The sequence below is a fragment of the Schistocerca gregaria genome, chromosome X, assembly GCF_023897955.1.
Source record: "Schistocerca gregaria isolate iqSchGreg1 chromosome X, iqSchGreg1.2, whole genome shotgun sequence".
In the NCBI taxonomy this organism is placed as follows: Eukaryota; Metazoa; Arthropoda; class Insecta; order Orthoptera; family Acrididae; genus Schistocerca; species Schistocerca gregaria.
Window position 1 is genome coordinate 35,242,075 of NC_064931.1, and position 19,392 is coordinate 35,261,466.

Here is a 19,392-nt window from a genome sequence, read left to right on the forward strand (position 1 = left end):
TGTATTACCAGAGTTTATTGACACTATCAACAGGGCTGAAATACACCAAATATTTCAACATCCTGACCTACAACAGTCCAGTGGGTTCAAGTTGAGGGACCTGGGAGGCCACGGTATTGGCAAATCACAACTGATACACTTATCAAAATAATATTTAACACTACTTAGGTATCTGGAACAATGATAAAATTGAATGATGGAAGTTTTTCACTTCGTAATTTATACCTCACTCACTGTGTTTCGAAGTAAAGACAGAATTTAAATATTAACAGTGTTGCAACATTGGCATGACTGCACTTGTTTGTTGGCCCACATTGTATCAGGGAAACCTTTGGTTTCCAGGCCAATGTTTATTGGGATTATTTGCTTATTTAATTGTCCTCTATTTGGATTTTTCATTTCTGCCTTTAATAGTCAGTCACCCAGAATATTAAAGAACTACCCTGGCATCTGTGGGCCACGTGCACATGCCTAGCTTTTGGTACAGCAAAACTTGTTATGAGAACACTCCATAGATGACTTTTACTAATCTGGTCTTGTAGTTCCTTAACTTAATTTTCAGCAGAAGAGCTGTTAACTAATCATCTTATAATATTTTCACCAGAAAGCTTTTCCCTCCATCTCTATTTCATATAAAAATTAGCAGTCTACTTGTAGATGTTTTTCAGTTTCTGTTGTTGTTAATGTTAAGATTTTTAGTCTATGTCAGTGTCATGATGGTAAACATTGGTCAATTTTTGAACATTATATGTGATGGTGAAATGTAGGACTCTCAACTGCTGTGTTCATAGATCTATACTGTGACAATGACTAAATAAACAAACAAACACAATATGTGTGGGAACGAGCAAATGTATTCCAATAATTTTGATCATCATTTGTTATCTTCTAGAGATTATGTGTATGGTACTTTATTTCAGCTGCCAAGTTATATGCGAAGCCTTAAAGAGCAACTGAGAGATGAAATTAAATTTGCTGCTGCTGAGCGCAGGAGACTGCTGACCACTCCTGATAAGGATCGGGATACAAGGCTCCGAGAAAAATTTGAACCATTGAAAAGGTAAAATTTAAAAAAATATGCTTACAAAAATATACAATATCAATTATAAGTTAATCTGGCTAATAATTGATAATTTATGTGCAGCTATCCTTATGAATTTTCTAAGGAGTCTATGGATGATGTATGTAACTGCTCATAATGATAAAATAAGTATTGATGGAGTTTGCTGATATGAGTGTCATACATACAAATGTCCAGGCTTCCATAGGCAGTGTCAGTTTCATCAAAATCCTACTGGGTGTACTAAATCTTACTATATACTTAAACTAGTAAAATACTAGAATAGCCCACATTTTGGCTGTGTTGGAGCAGCCCTCTATGGGCATACAATAATATACAGAAAATTTTAACTTAGGATATAAGAAGAAACATTTGAAACTAATTCAATAGATCAAGGTGAATGAGGACTGAGTTCAAATACAAAATTGTGTACATTCAGCCTTATGACTGTTGCTGTTTTGCTTGGCATGCTATTCTTGTTAAAGGGCACATCCTGGAGTGCCAATAGATGCCAACTGTGATACTGTCTTTGTCTGAGTGATCTATCAGGATTAACATTCTGGGAACACAACAAATAAAATGGCCTTCACGTCCTTTGATAACTAACATTTGCCCTTGGTTTTAGTTAGTGGTTAGCTTAGCATTGTAATGATCCTGGTTAAGTCTAGTTCACAGTGAATAATATTCTCCAATAAGCTGCAAATTCTGCTGCAACATTACCAGATTTTATGTTGAAATGCTCCATATCCATTTCTAATGAAAAGCCCATCCTTATCTTTTCATCAAATGTAAAGACATTCATTGACCAAAATATCAGCTACTTGGTGCACACTCCTTTGTGATACTGCAGCACCAGAGGCATATTGTGAATATATTCAATTGTTTACTAAGGGACAAAATCATATGTCTAGCAAGTTTGGTTTCAATCTACATGGGTGCTGAAATCTTTGAGTAAAAATGTTTAGTAACTACACACATACCACTAATCACATCACATAGCCAAGCAACAACTTTAGGTCTTGTTCTTTTGAAACTTTCAATATACATAATAAAAGAATCTCTTGTATCAGGGTTGGTGATTTATTTTATATTTTCTGGATGACATTTACCATATTTATCAGTCAGCCCTCATAGAGTTAATGATGCTTAATAGCACAATTGTGATTCCAGAGCACTTGAGAAGGTCATGGAGAGTAATGGGACAAGGGCTTGAACAAAGTGTGCATTTTTGCCCGATTTGCACCTCACCTACTGCCCAACGCTTCCTTCTCCTTTTCCCCCCTCCTCCTTCCTCATCCATTCTCCCACTGCCTGATTCCCTGTATGGTGTCATGCATTTTCCCTAGATTTGTCAACCTCCTCCACCCCTCTGACATAAGTAAAGTTAATACATAACCATCAAAATGATACAGATAAAGGTGTGTAGGGGAATGGCATTTTTATGAGTGCAGCACTACCTTGTAGAAGCTTTGTCCTCAAGGGCAGAGAGGCTTGCCTGTTCACAGGAAGCTGAGGCGTATGCCAGTGATAGCGCAGTTATTGGTAGCACTTCCCATGTCAGACAAGGCTCTCTGAATGAACCAGATGAAATAGCGTCCCATAAATCCCCATCTCTATCCTATGCCCTCCCCAGCCCTTCCCCAATTCTCCAGATACCTAACCCAAGGTGTGATTCAACGCATACTGAGGGGTGCCAATTTTTGGATTCTCTCTATTGGGTAGTAATGGTAGTAAGAGTGTGACACTTATTGAACTAGACGAAAAAAATGTACTCTCCATTGTTGCCAAATGTATTCAAAAAGGCGGCGATGACATCATCCATGATGGCGGCATGTAGACTTGGCAACAGTTTATAACGTCATCCAAGATGGCGGATTTTGGCGGGAAAAAAGACCAATTGTGCTAAGTCCACTAAGCTAACCTCCAGAAAAAATGGCAGGAATTTTAAATTTTGGTGGGAAAATAGACCAACTGGGCTACGTCCATTAACCTAAGCCTCCAGAAAAAATAGTTGCAAAAATCAAATTCCAACAGGATAATGCATGCAAAACCTTATTTTTCTTTATTATTATTCATTATCATTTATAAACATTCATTATCATTTATTATCATTCATTATCATTTGTTGTTGTTGATGTTGTGGTCTTCAGCCCTGAGACAGGTTCGATGCAGCTCTCCATGCTGCTCTATCCTGTGCAGGCCTCCTCATCTCCCAGTACCTACCGCAACCTACATTCCTCTGGATCTGCTTAGAGTATTCATGTCTTGGTCTCCCTCTACGATTTTTACCCTCCACGCATCCCTTCAATACTAAATTAGTGATCCCTTGATGCCTCAGAACATGTCCTACCAACTGATCCCTTCTTCTAGTCAAGTTGTATCACAACTTCTCTTCTCCCCAATCCTATTCAATACTTCCTCATTAGTTATGTGACCTACCCATCTAATCTTCAGCATTCTTCTGTAGCACCACATTTCGAAAGCTTCTATTCTCCTCTTGTCCAAACTATTTATCGTCCATGTTTCACTTCCATACATGGCTACACTCCATACAAATACTTTCAGAAATGACTTCCTGACACTTAAATCTATACTCAATGTTAACAAATTTCTCTTCTTCAGAAACGCTTTCGTTGCCATTGCCAGTCTACGTTTTATATCCTCTCTACTTCGACCATCATCAGTTATTTTGCTCCCCAAATAGCAAAACTCCTTTACTACTTAAAGTGTCTCATTTCCTAATCTAATTCCCTCAGCATCACCCAACTTAATTCGACTACATTCCATTATCCTCGTTTTGCTTTTGTTGATGTTGATCTTATATCCTCCTTGCAAGACACTATACATTCCGTTCAACTGTTCTTCCAAGTCCTTTGCTGTCTCTGACAGAATTACAATGTCATCAGTGAACCTCAAAGTTTTTATTTCTTCTCCATGGATTTTAATACCTACACCGAATTTTTCTTTTGTTTCCTTCACTGCTTGCTCAATATACAGATTGAATAACATCGGGGATAGGCTTCAGCCCTGTCTCACTCCCTTCCCAACCACTGCTTCCCTTTCATGCCCCTCGACTCTTATGACTGGCATATGGTTTGTGTACAAATTGTAAATAGCCATTCGCTACCTGTATTTTACCCCTGCCACCTTCAGAATTTGAAAGACAGTATTCCAGTCAACATTGTCAAAAGCTTTTTCTAAGTTTACAAATGATAGAAACGTAGGTTTGCCCTTCCTTAATCTAGCTTTTAAGATGAGTCGTAGGGTCAGTATTGCCTCACGTGTTCCAACATTCCTATGGAATCCAAACTGATCTTCCCCGAGGTTGGGTTCTACTAGTTTTCCCATTCTTCTGAAAAGAATTTGCGTTAGTATTTTGCAGCTGTGACTTATTAAACTGATAGTTCGGTAATTTTCACATCTGACAACACCTGCTTTCTTTGGAATTGGAATTATTATATTCTTCTTGAAGTCTGAGGGTACTTCGCCTGTTTCATACAGCTTGCTCACCAGATGGTAGAGTTTTCTCAGGACTGGCTCTCCCAAGGCCGTCAGCAGTTCCAATGGAATGTTGTCTACTCCAGAGGCCTTGTTTCGACTCAGGTCTTTCAGTGCTCTGTCAAACTCTTCACGCAGTATAGTATCTCCCATTTCATATTCATATACATCCTCTTCCATTTCCATAATATTGTCCTCAAGTACATCGCCCTTGTATAGACCTTCTATATACTCCTTCCACCTTTCTGCTTTCCCATCTTTGCTTAGAACTGGGTTCCCATCTGAGCTCTTGATGTTCATGGAAGTGGTTCTCTTATCTCCAAAGGTCTCTTTAATTTTCCTATAGGCAGTATCTCTCTTACCCCTAGTGAGATAAGCCTCTACATCCTTACATTTGTCCTATAGCCATCCCTGCTTAGCCATTTTGCACTTCCTGTAGATCTCATTTTTGATACGTTTGTATTCCTTTTTGTCTGCTTCATTTACTGCATTTTTATATTTTCTCCTTTCATCAATTAAATTCAATATATCTTCTGTTACCCAAGGATTTCTATTAGCCCTTGTCTTTTTACCTACTTCATCCTCTGCTGCCTTCACTATTTCATCCCCCAAAGCTACCCATTCTTCTTCTACTGTATTTCTTTGCCCCATTCCTTTCAATTGTTCCCTTATGCTCTACCTGAAACTCTGTACAACCTCTGGTTTAGTCAGTTTATCGAGGTCCCATCTCCTAAAATTGCAGTTTCTTCAGTTTTAATCTACAGGTCATAACCAATAGATTGAGGTCAGAGTCCACATTTGCCCCTGGAAATGACTTACCTAAATGGTTCCTAAATCTCTGTCTTACCATTAGATAATCTATCTGAAACCTGTCAGTATCTCCAGGCTTCTTCCATGTATAAAGCCTTCTTTTATGATTCTTGAACCAAGTGTTAGCTATGATTAAGTTGTGCTCTGTGCAAAATTCTAACAGGTGGCTTCCTCTATCATTTCTTAGCCCCAATCCATATTCACTTACTACGTTTCCTTCTCTTCCTTTTCCTACTACCGAATTCCAGTCACCCATGAGTATTAAATTTGTGTCTCCCTTCACTATCTGAATAATTTCTTTTATTTCATCATACATTTCTTCAATTTCTTCGTCATCTGCAGAGCTAGTTGGCATATGAACTTGTACTACTGTAGTAGGCGTGGGCTTCGTATCTATCTTGGCCAAAATAATGAGTTCACTATGCTGTTTGTAGAAGCTTACCCGCATTCCTATTTTCCTATTCATTATTAAACCTACTCCTGCATTACCCCTATTTGATTTTGTGTTTATAACCCTATAGTCACCTGACCAGAAGTCTTGTTCCCCCTGGCACCGAACTTCACTAATCCCCACTATATCTAACTTTAACCTATCCATTTCCCTTTTTTAAATTTTCTAACCTACCTGCCCGATTAAGGGATCTGACATTCCACGTTCCGATCCGTAGAACGCCAGTTTGCTTTCTCCTGATAACGACATCCTCTCGAGTAGTCCCCTCCCGGAGATCCGAATGGGGGACTATTATACCCAAGAGGACGCCATCATCATTTAACCATACAGTAAAGCTGCATGCCCTCGGGAAAAATTACGGCCGTAGTTTCCCCTTGCTTTCAGCCGTTCGCAAAACCAGCACAGCAGGGCCGTTTTGGTTAATGTTACAAGGCCAGATCAGTCAATCATACGGACTGTTGCCCCTTCGACTACTGAAAAGGCTGCTGCTGCTCTTCAGGAACCACACGTTTGTCTGGCCTCTCAACAGATACCCCTCCGTTGTGGTTGCACCTATCTGTATCGCTGAGGCACGGAAGCCTCCCCACCGACGGCAAGGTCCAGGGTTCATGGGTGGGAGGGGGGGGGGGGGGGGCGGGCATTATCATTTATTCTCATTTATTATCATTGGCCTACCTCCACGAGGAAATTCACCCCAAATTCACATTCCAAAACGATAATGGCTGCAAAACCATACTTGTCTTTATTATTATTCATTATCATTCATTATTTATTATCATTTATTATTATTGGCCTCCCTCCACTAACATAGAAAATCGCGCCATGTTCAAATTCACACTCCATAATCTCTGGAAAACCCTACTTCTATTTATTATTATTATCATTTACTATTATTTATTAGAATTTATTATTATTTATTCAAAATGGTCGATTTTTGCGGCAAGAAAGCCAATTCCCTTACTTCCGTAACAAAAAATTTCTCACAAATTCAAATTCAAACACGATAATGTGTCACACCTACGAAAAAAAAAAAAGAGACCAGTTGGGCCATGTGCACTAACCGAAGTCCACCTCATCCTACGAAGTTTCGCTCCTAAGCTATGAAAATCGCGTCAAATAGTAATAAAGTGCGCTTTTACTAACGTAAGTCACCTCTTGTGAATTCGTGGGAAAAGGACTGAAGTCTTTATTTCAAACAGTACCGTCATCACTTGTTCTCCAACAGAGTTAGTACACATCCTCGAGATCCTGCGCACTCGCCACGAGGTCCACGCTCCGACGGACTTAGTTCATATCGCTTCCCCGATCGCCGTTAGCCCGCGGCTGCTCCCGGGTGGCTGCCGGGCCGGCACGCGCTCCCCCGCCGGTGCGGCAGAGTCCACCGACGTAAACATGTTTTGGCGGAGCGCGGCCGCGAGCACTTAACGCTGGACGGGATGGACCACATGCCGGACAAAGGACACGTTCCACCCCAAATTTATTTTTCTGAACAGGTTTCAATCTGGCGATACCTACCTCACACAACCGCCCGAGGTGTTTGGAAAGTTCTATCACGTGACACGCTAAAAGCTTAGTACCTCCGCAAGTGAATGTAACAAAGTTCGCATGACTACATAATTAAATTGATCAATTAATTAACCTCTCTGGTGCGGAAATGCGCCACGTCCACCTAGACTTGGAATCAATTTTCGCTAGTGCCACGCCCACCTGGACTTTGAATAAAATAGTTAAATTCCCTACCGACCACCACGTCCCCTTACTGACCCATGATCATTCGCTAACATGTACTGCCGTTTACTAACGTGCACTAACGTGTACTGACCTACATTAACGTATGTTAAATTTTCTTTATACAAATAAGCCAAGTTTGAATTCTGATGGTCAGTTCGTGTTTCGCTACCGACACAAGAAAATTGTGGTAAACGAAGCCACTAACCTAAGTCACCTGTGATGATTCGTAATCGTCGGCTTTGCCTCTCTCACACACCACGAGCGCGAAACCCCACATGTCACAGCCTGGACCTTTATAGTCGCGTCGGAGATACTCCTCTGTAAATATTCTAGCTAAACAATGACCTGAATACTGTTATTCAATCCGGTCTAGGACATGGCCAGAGCACACCCCCAGTACCTAAGCCGAGAACATGCTCGCCCCACCTGTAGTTAACCGCTGAGAGACGGAGATATGCTGCAATCACATCCCTCGCGCTCTCATAGCTATTTGCCTCAGCAATTCGATCTAACAAAACCTTCGACTAGAAAAAATGAATGCATCTTATAATTTCTGAACCATGATCAGATGTGAACAGTGGACGTTGTACATCTCTGGATAGCTATATTTTGCATGTATCACTCATAGCCAGTGTTTTAAGGAAGTAGCTTTCTCGTTTTACTGATCGATACTGTAGTTTACCGTAGAGAAACCTGGAAGAAGGATGTACGTCATGCGCTTGGAATATATTTCTTACATTGGAATATTAACAGCACTCTTACATTGGAATATTAACAGCACTACATTCCATATGACTGATAGATCGGAAGTGCAGGCCATCTAACATTATAGCCCATTTTAAGTACATAACGTTGTAGCCTTAGGAGTGTGTGTGTTTATATTCTCTCTTACTAATACCTTCCAGGTGCCGGCCAGGGTGGCCGAGCTACAGCCTGGAACCGCGCGACCGCTACGGTCGCAGGTTCGAATCCTGCCTCGGGCATGGATATGTGTTATGTCCTTAGGTTAGTTAGGTTTAAGTAGTTCTAAGTTCTAGGCGACTGATGACCTCAGAAGTTATGTCGCATAGTGCTCAGAGCCACTCAGTAAGCTCCATTCATGCGGGGACATGGAATGTAGCAGCTTGTTTCTGGGCGCATGCAGATTACATCGGGTGTGGTGCTGCAGGGTGGGATGGTCAATGGCAGTGCAAGAGAGTCTTTCACCATCTAATTTTACCCTAAGACCGCGAGAATGCTCTGTGACTGTCATCAGCACAAATTATGCACTAAGCTTGGGGTGTTGGAAATATGTGGAGTGCTGTCTCGTACACTTTGATAATTTTTGTGTTCGACAACTAACACTGAATGTACGTACTGCACAGTCATCTATCCACCTTTGTAATGATACTCACAAAGTGGAGAAGGGGTGGTTTAGCTATAATACTGAAATTGGGGAAACATGTTGTCACATCATTGGCCGGTGTTGAAGTTACTGTAAAATTGCTAAAATTGTACGTGCTATCAACTTCGATGCATGCTTATTATTACAGCAAATCGGCGGTGTCTTTTCCGCCCCATCCGTGCATTGGTGCACTGTTGGTTACCACGCAATGATTAACTGGCATCGCTTGTTTGAGTTGGTGAGAGAGTTTTGTGGACGGGTGACCCCCTCTGGGGGATGTTAGCAGTGAAACAGCAGTAACGTACAGGAGTGCAATGTGAGGAATCAGTCGAAACGGAACGTAGTTCCATCATCTATTCTGTCACTGTGACAGATGAGTTTAAACGCAGTCAGTCACTTTCGGACATCTGTTAGGAAACTCTTGACAACGCAGCCAAACTGTTCTAGTTTCCTTATGTTGTAACTCTCTTTTATTTAAAATCATCCACCGTGTGTGTCATGTGATGGTGGCTGCAGTAACAAAATGATTTACACTATGTAATGTCTGGTTTTCTGTGAGAGGCTGTGGATAAGAGCGTCTTTTGGAACCTGGCACAGGCCTCGAATTCATGACAGAAAAAAGAAATCTTTTGCATTGTACAAAAGCGTATTAGAAAACAGTGATTCAAACAACTAAAGAAGACCAGCGACTTGGTGTAGTCTGTGGGATACGGTCATTCGCCTAGAGTATAGGTGATCAAACTTTAAAGTGGCCTCTGCAGTGTCTGTATATTTAATAGGATCGTGACACAGAGGCGGTAGTAGCAGCAGCAGTTTGAGGTGTGAATTTGGTGAGGGACTGGGTATACCGTTATGAATGCTTGGAGGGCTGAACGCTGCGCTGTTCTGGGAAGCACTGCGAAATCTCTCTCTCTCTCTCTGCGCTGGAGCCCCACTGCAGCTTTGCTTCATCGCGTGAGCAATGGTGCGTAGGTGAGTTCTATATCGGATGAAGTTAGTGGAGATTCTATAGCTCTTAATATTTCTCTGTTTGTGGCTAGAGATTGATGATAGTAGCATGTTGGGCTGATAGATTCGAATGGATGCGGATCTGTAGTACTTGTGTGTAGTTTGGGGACGCACCACAATGTGCGCATTTCCACTGAATGGTCAAAACATGCTCCTGTCGCACTCACTCAGGTCGCTCTGTTTCTACGTGGGTTGCAGAAGGTGGTGGCTATTGTTTTCTCCGACTTCTGCTCAGTCCCAACTTAAAATGGAATGATCGCATGGGCAAAGCTGTAGAAATGGGAGCAGTAGAAACTTTAGCAGACAGTTGGAGGAAGGTGACTCGTTGCAGGATATGAGAGTGCCAGAAATATGATTCACTTTTGGCTGTGATCCAGCGTAGGTATGTGGTTGAATGGAAGGACTTGATTCCAAATCGCAGACAGCATTTCTAGCGGACAGCGTAACACTAGAGATCTGAAAAGCTAGTGTACATTTCTTACGATCTTAATAAGAATACGAGTTACTACTGTTTCTGATCCTTCTCAATCAGTTATCGCCTATAACTGAGTGGATATATGGCAGAACCTCTGAAATGCTATCGAAACAGATTACGTTACACATACTGGATAAATATCTAGCGGCGTGAGGTCGTCGCAAATATCTACTTCATATCACGTTCCTTAGACGAATAACTTCCAAAATTCAGCGATTGTGTCACGAGGTTGCGTCGTGGGCGACGTGTAAGCGGACTGCTGGTATGATAATATACACTCCAGCGATCACCGTCTCGGTATTTGTCCATATAGAAAAACCACCTCATTCAGAGGTAATGTCGTACCTCGATTCATAAAGCCAGTATAGCTTTTAACATGGATGCTTGTGTGCTCGTGTAGAACAATGACCGCTTGTGACAGTAACATGCAGTAGTTGCTGGGATCATGTTTTTTTTAACATCTGGCCGATTACGTCTCTCTTTCCAGGACATGCAAGAAAAACTTATGAGACATGTCCACGCATGGTTCACATTGAGAATCAGGCATATAAGGTATATGTTTGTGTTCCGACATGTGCAAAGGAAATGACTATGTCCAGTTGTAAGGAATGTATGGATTTGACGTGGAGAACTGTGATAGCATGGGAAGAGTATGTCAAGTCATAAGAATGGTACTGATACTTCTATTTCCATAGCCACAGCTGTCAAGTGTGTATTTCTGATACTTCGTTCACTGTCGAATGTCGTTCGACTGAGACCGCTATCGTACCATTTAGTTGTACGTACAGGGATAAAATATACATGTGACCGATTTCTTAGGATGAAAAATATTGTACCTGTGCGTGCTCAGCTTGCATCGCCGGTGACCTTTGTGGGGGTGATTCACGTTTCCTGTAACCGGTAGCAGCTGTGAGACTGAAGATGCCTGCTGGAGTGCAGGAATGTAGATGAATTAACCGTGTTGTCCTCTAGACGACCGAATAAGCCTGGAGATGTGTGTAGAAAAGCGAGCAAACATGGAAGGAGGCTTAGAGCAAAAACAGTAACGTGTTTGCGCCGAGGGGAAATGAGCCCAAATTTGTGGAACAGTTCTGAGAGCGACTTCGGTCTGTTGAGGGTGCTATGGTCCCGTGTTGAGGTGGATGACTTGTGATCATCGGTTGCGGGAAAATATCTAGTGCTGTGAGGAGTATATACGATATGGATCATCTTCGTGGTATATTTACGAATGGTGTAAAGGGGATAATTTTGTTTGGCGCAGGTTACGAATTGTATGTTTACTACATCGACAAGGTACGTGGTGATATATTGTAGTGTTGGAGATTGCTTTCACGCACTAATATTCAATTTCCTGTCCTCGGTAGGAGAGCATTGTAAATGAGTAAGAGTCTTTCTGTATTTGACGATATGTATGGTAGTTTGTAAGATTTAATTGCCAGCACAACATGGCGATCTGTGTAAAATAACGGCTGAAAGTCATGTCTACAGAAGGAGAAAAAGGCGTACGCTGCTTCGATACTGGCAGTAAAAGTAATTAGGCGGGTAAAATCGATAAAAGCCAGTCACAATGCTCAATTCATTCACATCCTTTGTGCTGGGATATAGGAGCGTCTACATAGCGGAGGGAACGTTTGTATGTGTTGGAAGCTGGAAAGGTAACACGTGATAGGCTGGATAGCACATTAGGTCAGCGAGGAAGACTGCATTCGACCTTACTCTGCGTTATTTTCGTAAACAGGTTCTTTTATGGCTAGAATTTTCGTCCATACAAGCTGAGACGTCAAGAAAGTGAGCGTTAACTACTTCCGGGAGACTATACAATTTCTGCAAGGTCGAATCGGTTCTTATTTTTTATATAGTGATGTGACATCAGTATAATATTGGTGACCTTGTTAGATGCACTTGTGAAGGTTTGCAGCTACGCCAGCGCACATCGCTGTGTTGCATCAATCACACTGGGCTGTTAAGCAGGGTCAGACACATCTCTCGTGTCGCGCTAGGAACAATGTGCCGTGTGCTACTCTGCCTTCAATGGTAAAGACATGTGCTGCGCAGAGGCGTCTCATGTATGAGATCAGCGTGAGCGTGGCTTGGAGTTGTGTGACGTGAGTATAGCACGGACTGTATACTCGAAAAAGAAACAAATTTGACCTGTGACCAGTGGCGGCTTGCAGCTGTGATGGTCCTCGCTCCCCTGGAGCATCTGTGCCCCTGCCCAGTCGCATCAGCAAGAGTGCCTAGGTGGAGAGGAAGTTCTCAGGCCTCAGGTATGAAAGGGATGCCGCCGCCTCAAGTGTGCAGGACCCTGTGTGTGATTTGACAGCTGGAGGCCACATCACTTTGCGGGGGCTGCCGCTAACCTACTGTGCGTCCAGGGGGTGGGGGGCGGGGCTTGTGTGCATTGATTGCATGTCTGTTGCATTATTTTGTGAGCAGGTCTGTAGGCTGTGCTCGGCATTATTTGGACAGTTTACGGTTTCGTGCCTGCACATCAGTATACTGCATTATTTAGGAGCAGTTTGCATGTCTGTGTTGAAATTATTTTAGTAAATTAGGAGTTGTTTGCGTGTTTCGAGAGCATTAATTAGAAGTAGTTTACAGGTCTGAAGACTGTGTATTGTGACCCCATGCACATGAGGGTGGGTGTTTTGCGTCAATGTGATGAATATACACCATCCCTAAATAAAATGCTCCTAAATAAATACACTCCTTCCTCACTCTCCTCAGCAGCCTAGCGCAGGCTGAGTCATTTTCCCGCCATTTCCCCCCTCCAGACCACCATCTTGGATTACATCACAGGAGGGATGACTGTACTCTCTGGTGGCAGTATTGTGTACTAGTTCGGTTGGGGTCTAGATGCCGTGGTGCAGACAATGCCTGCAAAATAAAAACTGATGTCCAGCACAGGCAAAGTCGTTTTGCTGCCATTTCCCCCCATCATCTTGGATTATGTCACGAAATGGACGACAGCGCTCTTTGGTGGTGGTACTGTATACTAGGTCCAGACCTAGTGGTGAACACACTGTTTGCCGCCATCTTGGACAATCGTACTTGCATCACCAGCTAACGTCATGGCTGCCATCTCGGGTTACGTCACGGAATGGACGACAGTGCCCTCTGGTGGTGGTGGTACTGTGTACTAGGTCAGTTGGAGTGCAGACCTCCTGGTGAACACACTGGCTAGTGGTGCTGCCTCTAATTGTTTAAATAAAGACTGGTGCTTGATTTCGACAGTTGACAATTAGCAAACACATTTGCAGAGTCTGGTGGATGAATTATTATTTTGACAAATTACGAGTTGTTTGGCTCTCAGGACATAAATGTATTGGATTATTTATGAGTGGTTTGCATGTCTATAGGCTGTGCAGTGCCTTATTTTGGCAGTTTACAATTAGCAGGCACGTGTGTAGAGCATTATACATTAGTTATTTAGGAGTTGTTTGCAGGTCTGTATGGTGTGTGGCACGTCAGAGAGTGTGTCCTGTATCACTGTGATAAATGTACTCAATCAGTAAATAAATTTTTCCAAAATAAATCAGGTACACTCCTTCCTCTCTCCACCACCCCAGTGCAGGCCGAGTCCTTTTTCCACCAATCCCTAGGAAGAGCTGGCGGTTGGGTGACTTAGGTTAGTGGGGTTAGCCCAAATGACCTATGTTCCTGGGAAATTCTTAGGTTAGTAGAGGCAACCATGGTGTGATGCACTATCCGGTGGGAATTTGAACTTCCTGCCATTTTTCTGGGGGAGGGGAGGGATGTTAAGTTAGTGAAGGTAGCCCAATTGACCTATCTTCCTGCCATTTTCTTAGGTTAGTAGAGATAACCAGGTGTGATGCATTATCCTGTTGGAATTTGAACTTCCCACCATTCTCTGTGGGAGGCGGTTGTGTTTATTTATGTAGCCCAATTGACCTATCTTCTCGCCAAAATCTGCCATCTTGAATGACGTCATGGCCGCCATCTCGGATTTCGTCATGCGCTGTTGCCAAGTCTATACGCCGCCATCTCAGATGACGTCATCACTGCCATCTTGGATACATCTGGCAACAATGGAGAGTGGGGTGACGCTGGCCTATCGCCATTACTGCCATAGCGTGGTGTAAGGACGATTTGGGGGGGGGGGGGGGTGTACTAGCACTTTTTTAAACTACAGCAGTAACATTTGCTGTTGTTCTTACTAAGTGTGAGCCAATGCCTTTCACTGAGTTCATGATTTCGTGATGTTTAGTAGTATGGGCAACACCTTGATTCATTATTGAAAAAAGAAAAATCAAATTTGATTCATAGAGTAAACGTTATAACACAAGAAATGTGTCATTTTCAATGTGGAACAGAAATTGCACTACCATCACAGTTCACTTATTTCTTCTAGATCTTAAACGAGATCCATTAGAAATAAGGAATCACATTGTCGGCTGCCATTCAAAGCTACAAAAAACTGCACTGAAATATTTGAGCTTATCGAGACTGTTCTCAAAGCAGGATGTGCTCTCGAAATAGACTGAAGCGGAAACATTCCTAAAAAAAAAATATCTTTACAGTTTGTAGAGAAAAGTTGTGGAATGTATAGTGTTAATTATTGCTGTATTTATTGATTAATCAATATGGTATTAGATGAATTTGTAAGTTGCTTATCACGATATTTTAAATTCGTCATATAATATCGATCTTAAAACACGAATGTTTTGGGATCGATTATTATCGGTTGTCGGGGTTTGGGCACCGATGATGAAACTGGAATCGGCATCGATGATTTGCCAGCATGGCAACATCCGTAATGCCTACTTCGTCACAGCTCCGCCTAGCTGACACAGCAGCCAACAAAAGGCCCAGGGAGCGGAAGCTGCTCCTTGCAGCGACCCCAGCCATGCCAACGTGGCTGATCTCATCAGCCTCCTGATGCATACGGAGAAGCTCATCTCCTACGTCACTTTATTTACATTAGTTCTTAGCACATTTTTTACGCATAGTGACCAATACCTTCAGAGAAAAATGGCATCTGAAAAGCACGTGTACGAAAAGTTTAGAAGTACATGTGTCATGTGTTGAAATTAAGAACTGGAATCGCAACAATCCCTTAAAAGCCAGGGGGATGGAATAATATGCGTAATATAAAATCAAAATATGCACTCATCATTACCATTTTGCACATTTCCCTGGCTGGAAAGGTTGTAAGCCCATCCACACGGGCAGCCACTCTCGAAACCAACCTAAGAGTGCCAGTTTTTTGCCCAGCTTATGCAGGTTCTGCAGCATAGTGATGCAGGTTCCACAACTAAAGTATCGATTTGGACTAAAAAGTTACCAATTGCACTTTTATATCAATTTTCATGATCACGATCGGTTTCGGCCCCAAAGCCGTCCAATAGTTATCCAGACAATATACATAAAAAAGTTGCAATGGAATTACAAGTAGATGTGCAGAGAGGAAGTAGCAATGGTTATTGTCAATAGCAGACACGGTGCACTTACATTAACGTGACCACCGACGATGTTCGACGTCAACGTGCAGAACAACTCACAGACGGCAGACGGCAGCACTTGCAGTGGACTGGCCGCTCTACAAAACAGGCCGGTCTTTGTAAAGGGCATCATCATTGGTTTGGGGGCAAACAGTGAAAGCATTTCCGAAACGACAAAGTCTGCAAACTATTCGCGTGCCGCCGTGGTTCAGGTATACCGTACGTAGAAAAATGACACTATCGAAAAATCCCACCCCCCGTCTGGGGGGAATCGAAATAAATAAAGACAAAAAACTACCAAAAACCGGCACGGGCAATAGATGGCAGCCGTGAATGACAGCTGCAAAGATGTGTACGGGCGTATACACGTGCAACTGTTGAGCGACTGGCTTCCCACAGCAGTGGTTCCCGCCCCCAGAGGGGTAAAATGTAATTATCTGAAGGGTAAGAACAAAAGGATTAAGCTGTGTTTCGGTCACGAAATCAAATTATTTGTAACATATGACACACTGTTGTGGGGTTTACTGATTCGGAAACAAGTGTGTCAACATCCCCTTTCTCACATAAACCACCCATTACACACATTTTTTACTTTGTACCCTGCATCTATGATAGTAAAATTGAGACATATACGTCACACGTGCTTATATTTAAGCATATTTAAGCGTTAAAATGCTTTCTCTGAGTTATAGGTTGTTCCTGCAATAGGTCAGAAACTGCTTCGTTATTCACTTCGCAACAATAGGCGAACTAATTGACAGCACAACAGCAACTATGTAATAGCCACTATACTGCTGTAGGGCGTATACTGTATTGTTATTTTAGGTGGCAGTGGCCAGACAGTTCAGAAGTAAGGAGTCCATCAGTCAATTGATCTAAAAACATTAGGCCTAAGTGCTGTGCAAACATTTTAATTCGGTAGATTTTAAATGCACGTGCAGGAGTTGGATGAAGCAAGTGTCGCTAGCTAGGGGACTGGTGCTGAGGAACTATGTTTTATAACAACTATTTACCTCAGTGTCGATAGTTAGCATGCTTTTTGTGAGAAGCAGTTTGGGTAACACTCGCAATGCCCTGAGAATAGCTCTATCGTTGCGTAAAAATAATTGTTCAGAAAAGCAGGTTTTTCGTGACATTCCCTAGGTTATATCGTCATTCTGGAAGGCAGGACAAAGTAAAGTGTCGCACAGTTCACGGTGTACGTGCATGGTTCGAAGAGCACAATTATGAGTGTACCGTACTACCCAATCGAGGATCTGTGGGATACAATGGCTCGCAATCCTTAAATAGAACATTTATTTAGAAAATGTCAGTTACATCTTATTAACTGGATTATTTGTCATTTTTGACATAATCACCCCCGTTATCCAAACATTTGTTAAGTCGGTACACAAGCTTTTGTATCCCACAGTCATAGAATGTTGCCGCCTGTTGTCGGAACCACATTTAAACTATATTTTAGATTTCTCCTTAGTCGTGGAATGATTTTCCACCGTGATGTGACTTCAGTTAACGGAAGACATGGAAGTCGGTGAGTGCTGTATGTCAGATGGTCCAATACATCCCATTTCAGTTGTTTGAGTAGTGCTTTGGTTACGAGCGCTGTGTGAGGCCGAGCATTGTCATGAAGCATGCGGACTCCATTTGCAAGCATTCCCCTGCGTTCGTTTTGAATTGCCCTTCGAAGACGTTTCAAAGTCTGGCAATATGCAGCAGCATTAATTGTCGTTCCAGGAGGCATAAATTCCAAGAGAAGAATGCCTTGTCTGTCCCAAAAAACCGAAGACATGATTTTCTTCGCTGAAATCGACGTTTTGCATTTCTTGCCTTTTGATGAATTCGAATGGCGCCATTGCGTTGGTTGTTGCTCGGATTCAGGTGTATGGAGATAAACCCACGTCTCATCACCTGTCACAATGTGATCAAGGAATTCATCACCTGCTTCAGCATAACGTGTGAGGAAGTCGAGTGCAAAGCCCATCCTTTTCTTTTTGTGTTCTTCCGTTAACAGTTTTGGAACCCAGCGAAAACACAACTTTCTGTACCCTAACTTGACAGTCGCAGCATCATAAAGAGTTGTCATTGACACGGCCGGTATGGTCTGATGGAATTCTTTCAATGTGAGACGTCTATTCGCACGAATTGCGTCCTCCGTTCTCCGAAGAAGGGCATCAGAGATCACAGATGTCCGACCTGTTCTTTGTTCGTCATGAGCATTGCTCCTACCTTCAGAGAAATGACTACACCATTTCGTTACATTTTGTTGATTCATAATGTTCCCAAAAACAGAAACACTTTCTTTGTGAATATCCGCTGGTCGCTGACCTTTTGCATGAAGAAAACGTATGACAGAGCGCACTTCGCATTTGGCGGGATTCTGAATCGGCGCAGCCATTTTAAACACGACCTACTCCAACCAGAAGCAACGTTCAACTGCCGAACGACCGCGAGGAGAAAGCTAACGGTTCAAGGTTAACACCAGTGTCACCAACTTGCTCGCCAAAACTCTTCTGTTCCTCTGGCGTACGGTGAATCTTTACTTTCCGAAATACCCTCGTACATAAACATACATCTCAGACGTCCTGAGAGAACTCAGAACGACTGATGTGACGTGCGAAGAGGAGGCATGTAAACAGAGGAGGGGCAAGTTACAGGGAGGGCCTGTAGAGGGGGTAAGTTACCTATTTAGCTGTGTTTTTTTACGTAATTTAAGTCTCAACTTCCTTACATATCTTTGAATTTGAGAGCTGTATTCCCGCGTTTTAGAAACTGTGAAGTGGAGATTCGTGCAATTAGTAGCACAGATGTCATTTTTTTAATGGCTAGCTACACAGTTTAGCAAGGCGTCAACCTCCGTTTGTGGCACACCAGGAAGATACCAAGTTCCATATGTAGATTTCTGTGTGCGTTTTTATAGTTAATTCGTAAGTTAGTAGTATTAGGATAGATAGGATGTGTGCATGCTGCGTGCGGGCGCAAGTGAAGTTGGCCACAGTTTGCGAACAGCTGAAGATGCTTTCGGCTACGGTCAGCTGTCTCTACGTTGCTGCCTCGGGGTGTAGCAGTGACGGAGAATCTGGCGCTTGTTTCACCCACAGGTTTTGCTGTCGAGGCATCTTGAAAGGCACCCGGTGTAGTGGGTCTGCCACCATCACAGGGCAAGTGGCGGGTGGTAACGCATTCTGATCGCTCGACGTAGAGAGTCAGTGTGTAAGGTCTGACCTCACCCATCGCCCCTGTGAATGGACAGGTGGCCGCTCGTTTAGCCGGATCCGACGAGCGGGAACACAGTGGGAGAGGTTTGCTAGTTGTTGGGAGCTCTAATGACAGACCCGTTATGGAGCTCCTTAGGAAAATAGCGTCCAGGCCCGTTAAGAAATCCAATGTGCACGCAGTGTACCTGGGAGAAGGGGGGGGGGGGGGGGGGGGAGCCTCATCAGAGATGTGTGGAGGAGGTCCTGCCGGTGGCTATCAAGCGTGCAGGGTGCAGTCGTCTGTATTTGGGGCTGACAT

The 19,392-nt window shown here is 42.9% G+C and overlaps 1 protein-coding gene across 1 annotated transcript in view; it reads left to right on the forward strand.

The window, feature by feature from the left end:
* Window positions 1-19,392, forward strand: part of LOC126298156 (histone-lysine N-methyltransferase 2D-like) — a 989,658-nt gene that overhangs the window by 881,472 nt on the left and 88,794 nt on the right. The window contains exon 17 of the mRNA XM_049989466.1: window positions 921-1,060. Coding sequence (XP_049845423.1) covers window positions 921-1,060 — 140 coding nt within the window. The remainder of the gene's footprint in view (window positions 1-920; window positions 1,061-19,392) is intronic.